Here is a 16886-nt window from a genome sequence, read left to right as displayed (position 1 = left end):
AGACACTTGAACATAGGACCGATGTATCTGTGACAAGCACATCCCCTTGGTGGGAAGCTCCAGAGGAGCAGGGAGTGCCCTGGGTGCCAGCAGGCCCTGCAGGGTGTGCTGGGGTCCCCCTGGCCTCTGTACTGTCCCTGCTCGCTCCCCAGGTGCCAGCCCTGCACTGGGGGGGCTTGTGCCTGTGGTGCCCCTCGTGGGAGGGGGTGCTTGGCACCACTTGGTCCCTTCAAGCCCCCCTGGTGCAGCCCCACTCCCTCTCCTCCCCTCCCAGCCTGTCCTGGTCCCGCTGGGGTTGAAAACCTTTGGATCTGTGGCTGAGAAACCCCTGCTGAGCTGCACCCCAGCGAGTGCAGCCCTCTGCTCTCTCGCCTGGAGCTAAAGGGGTGATGGTTTGATGTGCTGGCCCTTCTCAAACCCCATGTGTCCAACCTCAGCCTTCTGTTTCCCAAAACTAGAAAGTGTGTGCAACCTTCTTCAGCTGCATTTATCGTAGAGACAAACTTAAAATGACTCATCACAGACCATGTATCACTTGGGAGGAAAATCTTGTTAATACGGCCGGCTGTACATGATCCATCTCTGTTGATAGTACATAATCTTTGACCCATGTGCTAGGATCATCATCACGTATAAATGGAAAAGAGAAAAATGTAAAATACTTGAATGAGAGCTTGTATTATAACATTAATATTATTCAGATTATCTGCTTTCTAGGCTGATGTGATTCATTATTCTAGTAATGCTTTAGTCCTTTGTAATTTGTGGTAATTATGCTTCTTCCTTTTTAATACAAAAAAAAATGTATAAAAATAAAAACTTCAAAAGACATCGCAGCCTGGGTTTTCTGTTCTGCTGACTTGGCCTCCCCAGGGAGCTGGGAGCTGATGAGTGGGCCAGGTTCATCCCTGTCTGGCTGTAGGGACCAGAGGAGGGCTGGGGAAGCGAGTTGACTTCCACAGGTAGAGCTGGGCTGACCACAGGTGAGTGCAGCACAGCTCAGCCCTGCGTGTCCTCTCCTCGGGGGGCTGCTCTAGCACTGGGGGGAGATGTGTTGTTTTTGTCCCAGGCCCCCAGGCAAGACTGAAACTTAAAAAGATTGAGAAAATTCACAGTATGTCTCGATGGGTCTGTAGGTACTTGGGGATGTGCATAAAGCTCTGGGGGCTGCTATGTTGAGTCCTTTCTTACAGTGTTTCACTGATCTCCACACAGCTCAGGACAGCAGGGACTTGGCTTTCCTTGGAAAGACTCTTTCCATAATTTATCACTGTGGAATTTTGGTTGTATCTTGGAGGCTCAGCAGGAGGAGGTGATGGCATGTAGCACATCAGCTCCCAGCTCCTTCCCTGTCCCATGAGGGGAAACTCACTTTTGTTTGCCACTGGTCTGTGGAGCTGGACTGACCTCTCCCAAGGAGAGACTGCTCAGGGGGAGTCAGGTCTCTGCTGCATGGGCAGGGGAGAGTTTCTAAAGCTATGGCACCACTGATTTTCCATGGGATTGCATCTACTATGCCAGGTGCTCTGAGTCTCAGAAATATAGTGGTTTTAATACCATCACATGCAATTACAGTGACCTTGCTGGTGTTTCTATAGTGTCAGTGCTGCTGAGAGAGGCCAAGGCATTGCCCGTGGAAACTGGTGCCAAAAGCTCAGTAATTCTCAATGAAAACTCCCCAGAGCCACATGGCCCAGAACACACCTGGCTCATGCACAGGCAGCTGGAACCAAGGGACAGTGCAAGTAATTAAGAAGCAAACCACTACATTTTGCTTAAAAATAGATTTCTAGAGCAAGAGTTTTTTTTTTTTTTTGCAGTAAATGTGCAGTCATTTCCAGCAGCATGTTTAACTTCAGTTTTGGGTCTCGTTATGTGTGAACAATAACTTGTTTCCCAGTTAAAATACTATTTGGCATAAGTCATTGTCTCTCACTCTGCTGGTCACAAGAGCTGCTGGGCTGGTTCACTCAGCCCTCTTGGGTGCCTCGGGGATGCTTTCGGAGAGCGGTGTGAGGCCGAGGAGGACCTTGTGTCTCTCGAAGGCTTTGGTTTGTCTGAACACTCTGTCTGTGCCATGCAGATAATCCAGCACTCCCAGGACTCCATAGCACTGGTTGAACCTGAGAACCAAACAAAGATAAACATCACTAGAAAGCTACTGAGGTTACCTCACCTTTCTTATTTCCATTCCTTTGGGAGCCCTGTAACCTGTCTGATTTCTGCCCCTGCACCAGTGTCCCTGGCAGCTCTGCTGAAGCCTGGGTGAAACTTGTGCAGTTTCCCTCTGTGGTGCCTTTGTTACCCAGAAATGGTGGCACTGAGCAGCAGCCACGACTCTCCCAGGCAGCTGAGCTGTGGGAGCAGCTGGACACTTGTATTACCATTCCATGTGCTCCCAAGACTCAACTGCCGTGGGTCACAGAGTGGCTGTGCTTCCAGCACTGGGATACTGGCACAGCTGTCCTGCCCAGAGAGCATCTTGGATCTGCAATCATCTGTCCTGACAGGAGCTGAGATTCAGAGGAAACAACAGATAAGAACTGGCACCGTGTTTGTGGTGCTGCCCAACATTTGGGTGGCGAGTGAACTGTCCCATGGGCTGGATCTGTAGGAGGGGCAGACTTGGAGGTGTCTGAATCTGGTGGACAGCTGGGAGATGGGAACAATTCTTCCACTGCTCAGGTATGTGTCCCTGAACAACCTGCTGCAGTTGCTCTCTCCAGAATAGGAGGAGGCTGGGAATCTCTGCCAGGAAGGGTTAATTGTCTGAGCAAGGTGTTATCTGATTAGTGTTTCTAATCCCAGTGTATGGGAGAGGAACAGACAGGCTTCCTGCATGTTCACTTCACCTGTGTGACTTGCCCTTGCTCTGTCTTTACATCACATGCAATGTCCTCTAAACTTCTAGGAAGAGCCTTGCAGAGAACTGTCTTTGATAGGGCTGGAGTCCCTTGAAATCCTGATCTGTTTAACTGCTGTAAGAACTGGCAGCATTCAGCAGGTGAACTGGAGAGCTGCTCTGCCTGTACATGAGTTGTGCAAACCCACTCGACCCTTGGAAAGCAGCTCTGCCCCCCGGCAGTGCCAGAGTGCCAGCAGGAGGGGAGGGGGAAGCTGAGCAGTGCCCAGACGTACTTGAGGTGGTGGAAGTCATGGAACTCTGGAGATGGCAGGAAGGGCAGGTGGTATCCGCAGTGTGAAATGCTTGTTGTTACGAGAGCGAGGGAGAACCACACTGAGATTGAAACAATGTGAGACCCCATGACCAGCGGGCCAGTCATGACAGGCAGTGTGTTGGAGAGCTGGAAAGGAGAACAAACCACCTCAGTAATGCTCCACAACAAGCAGACCTCCTCTAGGAGCTGAATTGTGTCACCTGGGTGATGCATGACATTAGTTTTGTGCAAACAGCTCAAAGGGAAGATGCCTCTGTGAACATCTTAATAAAGTTACATAATCATCCAAAAAATAATTATGGGACTAACAGAGTTCTACTAACTGCAAACCAGTCACAGCCCAAGCTCCCTAAGCTTGTAGTAGGAGTTAGACATGAGACCAAACCATGGATGTGAGGGCAGCATGATTCCAGTAAATCATCCTGGAGTCCGAGGTATGAATTTCAGCTTCACTGTGGAATAACACTGAGGTTGCTCTTGGGAAATGTCACTGTAAAAGGGTATGGCCTGTGGACACACACAGCAATGTGATGATCTGCATCACTTCACTGTGTCCTGCCCGTGACACACACAGAGACTCAGAGCTGGTGCTCTGGCCCAGGACTCCTGTTAACAGGAGATGGGGCTTCTAAGTGGAATCTTTTCAAGGTGGGATGTGTTTTCTGGGAAGTCTCAGCTGGAGCAGCGCTGGGAGACACTCCTGCAAACACTGATCACATTTGCTTCTCTTCTCTTACCACTCCTCCTAATCCCATGGAAATCATGCTCCACACAGCAATTGGAGGGTGATTATGGGAGAATCCACTTACTATGTGTTCTACAGGGTGAGCATAAATGGAGACCACGCCGACGGGGGCTGTCCACTCATGGTGCTTCTTGTGAATGTGCTTATACAGGACTGGGTGGTGAACAAGCCTAAGCAGAGCAAACAGAGAAAGGAGAAAACAGAGAAAGGCAGGTTTTGAGCTCTGCCAGAAAGGAACACGGAATAACAGAACACAGAATTTCTGTGGGGGACTTGCTCATATCTCCTCTCGCTTAAGGATTTAAGCTGGGAATAAGAGTGTAGGACTCCTGGCTTCCCATGCTCTCTCTCTGTAGTACTGAGCCTTCACTTAATTGTTGTGTCCACTGGGTGATGTTAAACTTAGTCCACATAAATCCTATAAATCAATGTCCCTGAATGACTCATTTGCTCAAATATGGGAGTACTGCTTAGGAGAGGACTCTGTATTTTCACTGTTTTGACTTTTCCAACTGGCAACTATTAGAGTCAGAATTTTTGGTTCCATGGGCCCTTTGTAAGAAATGGATTTTACATTTTTTTTGGTGTATTTGTCTAAAAGGGAAACCTACATATTTCTGAGAGTGCTGAGCTCACTTCTGCATGGGCTTTTGTAGGCTTTTGTCCTCCTTGTTCTAGCTTTGTCCTCTAGAAATCCTGCAGTGTTGGGAGCCAGGCCCTGTTTCGTAGGTGTTGTACAAGGGAGCAGGAGATCAGTCACTGACCTTTTGGACTATTTTTCTTTCAGGATACTGAGCCTCACTCCTTTCAAAGAACACAGCTCTTGTGTAAAGCTGCCTGTTTTGTTTCTTCCTTAGCTTCTAAGCTGTTCCACCTTTGTAATTTTACCCATTTTTGCTTACTCTAGGTAATGGCAGCACCAAAGCCTCATGTTGTAAGGGTGCATTTCAGGACCTGTAAGTTTTCCCATATAAATATTAGACTGGTGGAAGGGGGGGACTAGGATTATTGCTGTTGTAGGAGATGAGTATAAGCTTAAAGGCATGGAGGAGAATCAGAGTCCTGTTCCTGTGCTCAGCTCACCTGTGTGTATAATAGAAGAGAATTTCCTCTATTATGATGAAGATGCTTAGCTCCACAAGAAACCACTGGAAAGTGGGTAATTCCTTGCTGAAGGTGTTGCCCCACCATTTCATGACATGGAACATGGCCACAAGCATGGGCAAGGAGACAAAGAACTGATTACCCAGTGCTGTGTAGATGGCTTGGCACAGCTTCTTTGTGTCCACCTGCAAAAGAGAAGTCAGGACTTGAGGCAAAGTAAGAAGTGATGCAGCTTTAGTTGGAAGGATAAAAAGTTTTCAGATTTATAGGCAGTTCATTTTGGGACCAACTTTTTAACAAGCTGTCAATCCAGATCTGATCAGCAACCTGATTACAGGATCTGCCTTCCTCTCTGCAGTGGATGTACAAGACTTGGCTTGATTCTCCTGGAATCCTACCTGGTTGCAAGAGAAAAGCATAACAGGTTCTTCTCCCCATTCCTGGCCTAAGAGACTGCAGGAAGTGTTTAGCCAGCAGAAGAGGCAGAGTGGGAAGTACTTACAGGATCATTCTTGCCCAGCTGAATGCGATAGCGAGTAATGAAAGTTGGCTTTCCTGTTATATCAGCCACCATAAGGATTCCATTGAAGCCCCAGAAAGCAAGTGCAGGCACCAATGCAGCCCCTGTGGCGTGAGGAGAGGGCAGAGATGTGTGAATGAATTGAGAGCTATGAATAAATCAGAAACAAAATACACTGGCATAGTATCCAGAGGACCTTGCTGGGACTCAGACGTGCCAAGACCTGCCCTGAGATGCTTTAAAATGGAATATGGGTAAGTTTTGACATCCAGGTAAGATCTAAAGAATGGGGAGGAGGTTAAAGAGGACAAATGTCTCACAGGTTGAAACTTGAGAAAACTGAGGCTAAGAAAAGGCCTCTCTGTTCTGGGTTACTTTTAAATACTAGTATAACATTGAGTTGATCCCTAGAACCTTGCAAGGTCCCTATAAGTTCTGTTCACCAGCTGTTAATCACAGAGAAGAGTTTTACAGGTACTAGAGCAAGAGTAAAATCCATTAATTGTACTTAAATTTTTAGTAATCAGTTCTGTTGAGTCATTTGGTTCTCACAGGAGAAAAGTATCTTCACAGGGAAGCCATTTCAGCAGCACAAAAATATCAGATTTTTAATCTGGACAGGGGGTCTAATGGTGACCCCATTCAAAGGCAGAACAGCTGCACCACATCAGCTGTCTCTGGCTTCCAAGCCAGTGCTTTTCTGTGGGATTAGTGAGTTTGGCAGGTCCATGAACCCCTTTTACATATAGTACATGGATGATTTCTCCTACAGAGGAGTGTTGTTAAAACTCACCAAGGAGGAAGATTGTCCACTCATCTCCCTCAAAGAAGTTGTAGAACTTCAGCCATGTTGTTTGCCAGAAATTGCCTAAAGCTATATCCTGCATAAACCTGTGGAAATAAGAGTTCTTGGTTGCCCATCTTCTTGTCATCCACTTTTTTCCCCTTTTCACAGAAAAGTTTCCCCTCAAGCCACTTTGTCTGAACAATCTTACCAAGAAACAGAGTTCACTAAGGCAGTGAACGTGAGCAGGCCTGTACTGAAGGCGTAGGCACTGATCTTCAAGGCATCCCAGAGCTTCTCTTCCTGTGAGAAGCAAAAAGAGAAAGCACGTGCTGCTGAGGCCTGCCTTGGCATTTTTGGTATTTGCAATGGTAAAGGCAGTCCTGTGATGGCCTGTTTTGTTTCACACACACTCTAAAGAACACAGTAACAAAGCTGCTATGGGATATTGTGTGTAATTGAGGGGGGAGTACACACACATCCATCTGCCATGCTTACACAGACCTGATGTGTCACTGATGTGGAATTTCTCTGGAATAACCAAAGGGAGAGAAAGGACCACTGATTTTTCCCTCTCTGCTTTTATTTGGCATGCTGCTCAGTACCTGGAGGGCTATAATACAAGGAGCTTCTGGATAACTCGGAGCAGTGGGAAAAGAACACCTGGGGGTAAGGAGTGGTGCTCCACTTCAGCACCTCCCTCCTTCAGTATTTTCTCCCTCCCAGGATACAGTATGCTTTTTCCCCCCCAAAACAGTCAAGAACTGCTGTGCTCAGATGACCTGGTTAACAGCTCCAGTCAATCCAGAACCTCTCCTCTCAACATTCCTTTTTGTTTTGAAGACACTTTGTGAAGCCCACTGCCCACATGCCCAGGAACTTGCCTTTTTTCCCCAAGTATAACAGAGCTTTAACACCTTTCCTTTCATAATTCACTTTGCTGTGCCTTTAGGCCATCACAGGTACAACTCAGCTCCAGTGCTCAGAGTACAACTTGGCCAGCAGGTATCATGTGCCATCTGTATAAAACAACTGCACATCAACAGGGAGCTAAAACACTCAGCTTCTCACAAGTACAAAGTTCTATAAATCCCTGCTCTCGGCCACAGAAATGTTATCGTCTGAAGAAATATTCCTGTGGGCAGCTCTAATGTTAGCAGGACTTTTTATCACAGTAAGGATTTTAACTGTACAGAGCAGCTGTAAGACTCAGAAAATTACCAGTGAGACCTTTTGATTCTAGGAATAAGTATATTCAAAAAGCAGCATTCAATATTTGAACATTTAAATATTCAAAACCAAGATGTTTAGCAAATATATGACAAATTTGTAATTAATGATCTGTCTTTTAGAGTGGCCCAAGTTTGAGTTGGTTCTGGAGTTCAGCAATCTTAGTTTGGGTTTTCCTGAGTGAATATGAATTATATTTATCTGCAGGATAAATGTTTTTTAAAAAATCAATGCAATTTTAAAATAATATTATATAATAACCAGCTATTGTCTTCTTCATTCCTCTGTCCTTCCTGTTTTTTAACTGTGGTGTTGTGCTGTACAAACAGACTGGAGTAGAAATAGTATGATTCATAGTTGCAGTTCTGCTTGTCTCCTGTCAGAGAGGACAAACAAGAGAGGCAGCTCACTGAGAAACATTGAATGCAGGTGGTTTAGGGTAATGCAATACAGAAAAATTCTCTTTATGTGGCTTTCAGATTCTGTAACAGCTACAGAACATTAAATGTGACCCAGGACTTGTCAGCAATATTTATCTGTCCCAGGACAGAACTTTGCTTGTTAGCACTGAAATATTCCTTATTAAAACAAACAAACATTTCCTCTTATCACCTTCTTTTTTTTTTTTTTTTTAATCAAGTGAGCAACTGGGGAGGAATTAATTGCCAGGACTCTTGCCCTACAGCTTGATGTTTGTGAACCCTACAGGTTTATATTATAGCAATGCTATCAGCTGCCAGTGTTATCACTGGCTGTACTGAACTGCAAAGGCCAGGCTGGCAAAAGTCTCAACTCCAGCTTCAGATAGTGCCTGCTGGATCCTGGGCTGGAGATCTGCTCTCTTAGCAATTTCATACTTCCAGCTGCCTCCATGTTATGCTGAAGTAAGACTTTCTTAATATTTAGACCCTGGAACATCCCCCACATATTCTTTAAAAAAAATGTTACAAAAGCTATAAAAAGCTTTGAGCTTTTTCTCCTGGGATGAAGAAAGAATATACCAAACAAAAATTCTGATGTCTTACAAGTGTCAAAATTTTTAGTTAGACCAAATAAAATTTCAGATGCTTTAGCATCCTCCAGCTGAAGAACTCAAAAGTTTCAAAAATTAATAACTCCTAGTACTCACCACACACTGTGCAAGTCTTGCCTTGAGACAGGATAGAGTAGGTAAAGCTTAGAACCTCAGCTATTTAAAAAGCCCTTTGGCTAGAAACTGTTTTGTTTTGGGGCTGTGCTTTTATTGCATGTGATGAAGTGATTACATGAACAAGTCACACACAATGTAATTACATGAGCTGTAGAAGCAGAGAAGTTTACATATATATATAAAAAAAATCTTGTTCATCAAGTCCAAGTACTTAACACCCTGTTTCTCTTCATGCCAACAGCTCCAGCAAAGTAGTTTCCAAACTAATTCAAGGATTGCTTGAGTTCTTGCCCTTAAAGGGCTTGTAGAAGTTGGCAAATTCCTTAAGTGCAGAACAGGGTTGCTGCTGGCATGGTGAAGAGACTGGGGCACATCAGCTGGGTCTGGGCCCAGTGAGGTGGTCCAGCTTCTGGTTATGGGGGAGTGTTGTGGGTTCTTGCCACACAAAGATAACAGGCCTCTCCTCACTTGCTGCTGTAGCTGCAGTCCACTGGAAGGGAAAAACACCGGGGAAATGCTGCTGTAGTGATAAGAGATGAGCTCCTAATTGTACTAAAGGGATCGGAACGCGGATGAGTCTGTCACTTCTCTTAGAAGATGATTCAACACATCCAGCCTTCCAAAGCACCTGGATAATTCTTCCCTTAAAAGAATACCTTGAGCCTTTACCTGCTTCTGCTGCTCAGCCATGGTGGAATATCCAGAGTCTCTTTTCATCTGAAATAAAAGGTGATCCAAGTAAGTGAACCTTGGACAGCTGGAGAGTGAAAGAACACACCGCTGGCAACAGCAAATCCCCTCAACTTCCAGTGAATTGCAAAAGTGTAAAATATTTACTCTGTGTGCCCTGTCCTGTCCTGCTCCATCCTTCATGTTGACCATCGAGCAAAGCTGAGCTCTAGAGAAGAAAAACACCCTTATTTCCTGATGAGTTAGAAGTGTCCCAGAAGACTAACAGGGATGCAAGGCTAACAAAGAAATATGGGAGAATAGCCAAACCCAAAGCTTTTTGTTCGTGGCACATGTGTGTTGTGGCACAGCTGCCTCCCTTGATCTGACCCAGGAATACAGTGCACCCAGCAGCAGCTCCAGCCCTTCTCAGACTGTGAGGAAATGATGATGTGGGATGTTTTCTTCCATAACAACAGCATGCAGTTAAACTAACAGGAATGAAAAAAAAAATCCTAAAACAACAAAGTGAATTTGTGCCACAAAGGATTAACACAGTAGAGCTCCACACAGCCTTCACTCACATGGCAGAGAAACTGTAAATTACAGCCTAAGAACATGGTAACTGATAAAATCATCTTTGCTTCAAGTCCTGCTACGGTCAATTGGAGGGTTAAAGTCCTAAATGGACATGTGGCCACCCCATAATAAATCCCCTTGCATCTGGCTCTGGCTTGACCATTTGTTAATCATTTTGTTAAAAAAACCTTCAAAAATAAATCAGACCCAAGGTTTAAGTAGCTGCTGGGCCTTTACCACTGGCCACAGCCATGAAGGGTTCTCTGTGTCAGGCCATGTTCTGGCTGTCCTAGGGATTACTGTGTAGCTGGTTTTATATTGCAACGCTCTTATCATCAAATATAATTAGCAAAAGTTAACAAAACATTCCTTAATGTTTTCTTGGTTTCACATGATCTTTAAGAACAAACACACAAGTTCTAATAATACAACGGCCAGATTACTGAGGATTGAGGAATTTAATCCATTTTGCTTTTCATACTCAGCAGAATATTCAAGCACAGGCAAAACATGTTACCTAAGGTACAAAGGAAAGCACAGAGAGGTTTAAAGGCACCTGTCTAAGGTACAAACACTTGGAAAATTACCCATTAGGAAGATGATATTCTATTACCTTTATGATGGAGGGAAGCCTCTTAGGAGTACTCTTCTTGCAGCGACTCAGAAAGGAGGAATACACTGCCAAAAAGAAGTCCACTTATTAGCCAGGAGGTTATAGTTTACCTTTGAAATTATAGCCTTCTGGGTTCTTACAAATACAACTCTGTTTATTTACAGGTGTTTCCAGCTCTGTTTCTTTACATTACATATTAGTATGCAGGCTAAAGGGCATGAGATAGAAAAATTAAGACACCTTCTTCCTGCTTACTCATGGACAGAAAAGGACAAGAACAGCCCACCACACACTTCAGTGGAAGAAAACTAATGTTAAACAGTTTTGAGAAGGAAAAAAGAAAAACTAGGCAAAAAGTGATTTGAAACTGGAAACCATGAGCTCAACTCCCAACCCCCTATTTCAATACCAGGGTTGGATGTACTCCTATGGGAAATGCTAACTTTTGGTAGCAGTCTTAAAAAAAACCCAAACCCAAGTCCACTTTGTCTCCTTTGGCCAAAAAAGGTAGTGTGAGAAGTGCCCTAAGGTGCTATTGCTTAAAATGAGAATGCATTAGGGAGCTCAGTGTCCAGGGCTTCTTGTCTTTCCCCAGACCTAGAGCTCCTCACTGCTGGACTCTCTGAGCTGCCAGGGCCAATCCTCTTCTCCTCTTATATGTTGTTTGCCAACCACAATTTTATTGATAAAATATAGTTGGACTCTAAGATAGTTGATGAAGAATACCCGTAAGAAACAATCATAAATAACCTGCTGGCCTGAACACAACAGCGTGAATAATCCTCGCCACAAGGATAAATTTAAATTGATCTTATCACAGTTTTTACAAGACCTTCTGATCACATCTGTTACATAACATGCATTATATGCCCATCTTGTCACAGAGGTTCTCTTAGGGCAGGTGTGCCCACTGCCTCCAAGAAAACACCACTAATGCTTGAAATATGTCAGGCTTGAATAATCCATTTATTTTTGAGGCTTTGTTCCATTCCAGCTTTCTTAACAGGTTGTTCAGAGCCTTCAACAGCTGAGTGTCTGCAGGGAGGGAGATTCCACAGCGTCTCCAGGAAATCTGTTCCAGTATTTGACAACCTTCACTGTGATTTTTTTCCCCTCAGAATTTGCCTTGTTATAACTCCTATTATTTGCCCTTTGGCTATGCACATCCCCATCTTTAAAACCACCCAGCAGGGAGCTGAAAACAGTAATGTGCAACACTTATTAACGTGTAAAATGCAATATGCAACCTCTAGTAAGCCACATTTCAGGATAAAACTTTACATTATTTACACTAAACCAAGATAAATTTGGATGGATGAGGTTTTCCCCAACATCTAGTTACCTACTCTTTTTAGTGTTGGGTAATGTCTTTCCTGATTCAGGATAAACCAAATAAATTAGAAAACCATTCATGTAACCATGGCTGTTTCAGCAAACAAAAAAGCCATTCAACTGCTTGGCACTGCTCTCATGTTGGCATGTTTTACAGCCCCAAATCAACCAGTGAAGCTCTCAGCTGCCTGCAGCTATTTCCAAATATCAGCTACAACTAGAGCTGTGTAAGAAAAAAAAGAGTTCCTTTTCAGTTATTTCAAATTAGTTAACACAAAATTTGATCCAGATCAAATTTTCAACTTTAAAATAAGAGTAACTGATTTTCCAGTCAGTCTCTTGACATTAAAGGGGATACATACACTAGTCAAAAAAGAATTCTAATACATTTTTTAAATTATTATTTCCATGTATAACTTCATTTGTCCAACAAGTGTTCATTAAGTCACAGATCTGTTTTCAGCAAATTTTCCACTTCAGGTACCAGGATAGGTTAGTTTGTCTAAGCCATGTTTTACAATGCTCAGTATAATCTGAAAAGGGAAGAACTGCCATATTTTTAACAATTGTTTTAACATGTGCATCATTATTTATGCCCCATCTCTGCTGCCCCCTTAGATTTCTGGTGCCCAAGCTGAGGCACCACAGGTGCCATTCCCCCTGCACTGTACCCATTGCACTGCACCCTTCTGACAGCAGCCAGACAGTCCTGCACAGAAGGTGCAGCTGAGTGACTGGCTGCCCACCTCAGTATTCCTTCTGCCTTCCTGCTTAAACCTTCTGTTGTAGACATTAATTCCCTGGAATCAACCCTTATAGCGCGCAGACAGTGGAAAGCTGCTCCTGGGAGAAAAAAGACTGTAACTATTCATGAAAGTACAGAACATATAGAAACAAAAACACAGGACCACTCACCTGGTCACCTGAGCAGTTGCATATCCACGAAACTCTGTGGACAGACACAGGACCAGACGTCGTGTTTGATGTCCTACCAAGCCCTGCACGGGTCTGAGGGCAACCACCTTCCTAGAAAAGCTCACAATGGACTTCACACACACACATGACACTGCCCTTTAATGACTTCCTCAAAGTTTCTATCATATCTTTTCAAGCTACTACACCCTTGAACTCTGGCTGCCCATTCTTTGCTCACCTCCTGCTGATGGTAGCCTAGGAGAGGTCCTTTGTGTCTATTCAGAGCCCAGAGTTCAACTCTTCATCTTTCACTACTGCTGTGGAAACTTTATGAGGGTTTAGGCAAAGGCAACAGGGGTGTGTTTCCAAGCAGAGCTGGCTGTCCCCTCCCAGACAAGTCATGTGAAGCCAGTGCCATGTCACTCACTGTTAGTGCTGGCAGTGTTCCCCGTGCCTATGTGCTGTTACTCAGTTAAGCATGTGCAACACATCTCCACAGGTAAGAATTTTTCATCAAGAGTTCATCACAGTACTTGAGAATAAAACAGCCATCAACACCCTAAGGATAAGCAGTTTTTATAATTCAGCAACTCACGTTTTGAGCACAAAATAGCTAGAGTGAGTACAACTGAATGGGTCAAAGGTGTATTTGTTAAAAGCAGTAAGGGTTACTGTGCAATTTGGCAAAAAACCAGCAGTTCAGTTTTCACTCTGCTGTACTAGGTCTATAAATCACACCAACGCTGTTGTTACACAGCGTCCTCAACCAGTCACAGGCAGTGGTTCCATGAGGAAGAAGATGCATATAGGTTAGCACGTGCTTGGGCTTAGCTGTCTTTGAATATGATGTTTACAGACCATAAAGTCTGTAATTATGGTATTGCAGAGAGCAAGATGTAATTTACAGTAGTATTGGTCTTATGCAAATGTGGCCCCAATCTGTTACTTACCCAATATATAGTGACTTATTACAAACTAAGCTCTGAGAACTGAGTGTTATTATCATAACTTTCCAGACTTATTTTTTCACATGAGGAAAAACAAGGAATATCAGCTCTCCCTCACAGTTAGCCTTGCATGGCCACTCTCAGGTGAAGCAAGCTCTCACACCAGCAGAGCTGGAGCTGCAGGGGGCTGCAAGCGTGACTAGAATTTAACAGTGCTACTGTTGCTGTTGACACTTTCTCTTCACTAATTCCAAGTAGTAGGAATTCCATAGTAGGAATTTGTAATTCTTAGCTACTGCTACTAATTGTTATTTATCAAAGACAGCAGACTCAACAGGGAGGAATGTGATTCCTTCAAACTATGTACTCACATGCAGAGGAGGAAGTGGAAATGGGCATTTCAAGAGGGGGATGCCACATGGATGATGTCCTGAGCCCATCTTTCTTTGGACTTGAGATTGCAGTGGGAGGACTGTTCATCCAACAGCCAAAAGCAGCTGATAAAACAATGAATTTCAAAGACCTCGGTGTTCCTTTGAAACCACTGCTCAATTCTAACATGGGTGATCTCTGAAATATTCATACCCATAGGAACAGACAGCTCAGCACATCAGGGATGTGACAGCTCATGACATTACATCATAGGGATGTAAATGTCATTTACCTTCTGCTGCAACTTGTGTCTAGCACACGCTGTCACTAATCAGCTGCTTCTCTGCTGGCTGCCCTGTGCCCTGCACTGGTGTCTCCTCCACAGACACTCCAAGGCTGGTGCAATCTTTGCTGAGGAATGCAAGAAGTCTGATTTCTTCTCAGCAGAAAAGCTTTTTGATTAGAGACTTAATACCTTTGATCACTCTCCACAGTTTTTTTAATAGTCACTGGTTGTTTCACTGTTTGAAAAGAGTATCAGGAGAAAATCTCTGAAGTACATTTCGGCTTGTACGAACCCACTCTGACAGTTCCTCTAACGCTGAAGAGGAATCTGACCTTGGCACACCTCACCTATTCCCTAATTCCCTGTGTTCTGAACCAGATTTCCAACCATCTCCTAGGGCACACGTGGCCACCACCTACTACTGCAGTGGTGGCTTTGGAAGCATTTGTGGAACCACAGAAGGGTTAGAAAAATGTAAACTTTTAGGATTTCCATAAGTAAGTTTTTTCCTCATTTGTGGTGCTGTGACTGAGCTCTACAAGGAAGGAACAACTGTTTCTACAGGGCATGATCCAGGACATGCAGCTCCAGCTGCCCAACACGAAAATGTTGAGCTAAACCCCTTTATTCTACTTTATAATGTAGCTCTACACACACAAACTGTTTTTTGTACTCTAGTCTTAACAGAACCAGAGGGTGTGAGGACTCCTTGGACTGCTGAACCTGGAGCATAGTAACTTCCAAGTACAAAAACCATGGGACTTTTTTAAAGAGGAAGGTGCCTTTTCCAGCTATTCTTCGTCTTTATTAGCAATGATCAAAATCAGCCATGCTTGGAAAAACAAATTCTGATCTCCATCAGCAAAATATGTCACCAGCACTCCCCACCAGTGCTTGCAAACATTCTTCAACAGCCTTTTTTTACACTGGAGTTTTTAAACACTACAAGTGTAATTTATCACAGGTGATTATTGCCTGCAACACATTTTTGTGAGAGTACCAAGGCACAAATATTTACACTGTCCTGAGAAGATGCATCCTCCCTTTTCCCCTGGATTCAACATACCTTCGAGTGCTGGGTCTATGAGCAAGAAAAATATGTATGTGTATTTAACTCCGAACTCTTTAGGGAATTAAAAAAAAATCTATGCACAGAGTGCTGTAATCCAACCTGGTGAATTTACCTGCTAACAACATGTTTTCTAGCATGAAATCCCAAACTCAAGCGACCACGGGCAGAAAGGTGACTACTTTCTGCCCATGTAGCATATTGCATAATAGATAAGATACTCAATGCCAGAGACTGCAGAGCTAAGGCAAAATGGTAACTATCAGCTATGAAGATAAACTTTGACTCAAAATAACATGAAATAATGGCATGTCATAAGATGCTGACAGCAACAAGGTCACTTGACAGAGAGCAGCACTCAAAAACCCTCTTCTAAATGTTACATTTCTGCTGAGGCATGAACATTAAAACTGAGACAGTTTTAATGAACTATGAAGTGGGAAAGACCCCATGAATCGGTTTTCCAGATACTTTGGTCGAAATGGGTGGGCAAATAGCTGAGACTCAGTGAGAAGAAAGACTCCCAAATGGTGGGCAGATAACCCAGTGCTAGAATGCATATAAATATATATATATATACACACACACACACACACATATGTATTTTATAACAGATGCAACCCTGTCCAGAAGGCAGGCAGACTAAAGGAAATACTATCCAAGCTTAATTAGTAGACAAGCTTCCAAATAAATTGCCTCTCTGCCATCAGCATCAGCCGGCAAAGCAGTGTTGGTGGCCGCGTTCCACAAGCAGTTCGCTCATACTGCTTCACCAGATAGAAACTTCTGTTGCTAACTGAATTGAAATTCCACTCCCGGAACAGCAGAAGCCAGACTAAAAGTCTGCAGGTGTAGCACGGACTGGTAAGACTTCTACGCTCCTGCAGGAAGCAGCAGAATTTCCTCAGCTAATGAGCTCGATACCCACTGCATCTTAGGGGCGACACGTGCCAGGACAGCGGTGGTTTGCACTCTGGGCCTTGGAAAATGAACCCTTATCCCGCTCCGCCACCCTGCGCGCCCTCGGGCCTGGCCCCGACCCGGGGACCCCCTCACCTCCCCTGTGGTGAGGGAGGGGCGGCCGCTGATCCTTCCGGGGACGCTCAGCCAAGGCCCGGCGCAGCCCGTGTCCCGAGGGGTCGGGGCGCTGTGGCTCCCCATGCTGGGAGCCCAGCCGGTCCCGCCGGGCGCGATGGCGCCTGTTCCCTCAGGGAGCGGAGGCTCCCGGCTCCCTCACCCCTCATCCCTCCCCCCGCCCGCGGGCTTTGGACGCGCCCGCCGCGCGCAGCGCTGAGAACCCGGTTGAGCCCATTCCCGGCACCGCAGGGGGGGGACGAGGAAGGGAAACACTGCTTTCCCATCGCTCTGCGCATGCGCAGTGCGGGCGGCGCG

At 44.7% G+C, this 16886-nt stretch overlaps 1 protein-coding gene across 7 annotated transcripts; it reads right to left on the bottom strand.

The window, feature by feature from the left end:
• Positions 1-531: 531 nt before the first annotated feature.
• Positions 532-16684, bottom strand: FAXDC2 (fatty acid hydroxylase domain containing 2). Of its 7 annotated transcripts, none has more exons than XM_032702544.1 (11): positions 16551-16684; positions 12821-12931; positions 10574-10638; positions 9382-9429; positions 6544-6635; positions 6342-6439; positions 5531-5652; positions 5008-5213; positions 3989-4094; positions 3139-3305; positions 1784-2123 (listed from the first exon to the last, which is right to left on the bottom strand). In XM_032702544.1, the coding sequence occupies exons 4-11, from the start codon at positions 9427-9429 to the stop codon at positions 1967-1969; spliced, it is 996 nt and encodes a 331-aa protein (XP_032558435.1). In that variant the 5' UTR covers positions 10574-10638; positions 12821-12931; positions 16551-16684; the 3' UTR covers positions 1784-1966. The 7 variants fall into 7 exon arrangements, with proteins under 7 accessions (XP_032558433.1, XP_032558435.1, XP_032558428.1 ...); XM_032702537.1 differs by having other exon boundaries at positions 1967-2123; positions 12821-16375; positions 16551-16683; XM_032702540.1 differs by having other exon boundaries at positions 1967-2123; positions 12821-12951; positions 16551-16683.
• Between the last annotated feature and the right edge of the window lie 202 nt (positions 16685-16886).

The sequence above is a fragment of the Chiroxiphia lanceolata genome, chromosome 15 (genome assembly GCF_009829145.1).
Source record: "Chiroxiphia lanceolata isolate bChiLan1 chromosome 15, bChiLan1.pri, whole genome shotgun sequence".
NCBI classification, from domain to species: Eukaryota; Metazoa; Chordata; class Aves; order Passeriformes; family Pipridae; genus Chiroxiphia; species Chiroxiphia lanceolata.
Note: the sequence above shows the minus strand (reverse complement) of the source record. Positions and strands in the feature narration are given on the sequence as shown.

Bases quoted from the DNA above. Each gene is read 5' to 3' on its own strand.
- FAXDC2 (XM_032702542.1), bottom strand. From the start codon at position 9,429: ATGAAAAGAGACTCTGGATATTCCACCATGGCTGAGCAGCAGAAGCAG. The intron at 6,440-6,543 runs GTAAGATTGTTC...TTATTTCCACAG, and splicing joins TTAGTGAACTCTGTTTCTTG to GTTTATGCAGGATATAGCTT. The intron at 5,653-6,341 runs GTGAGTTTTAAC...CTCACGCCACAG, and splicing joins GTGGACAATCTTCCTCCTTG to GGGCTGCATTGGTGCCTGCA.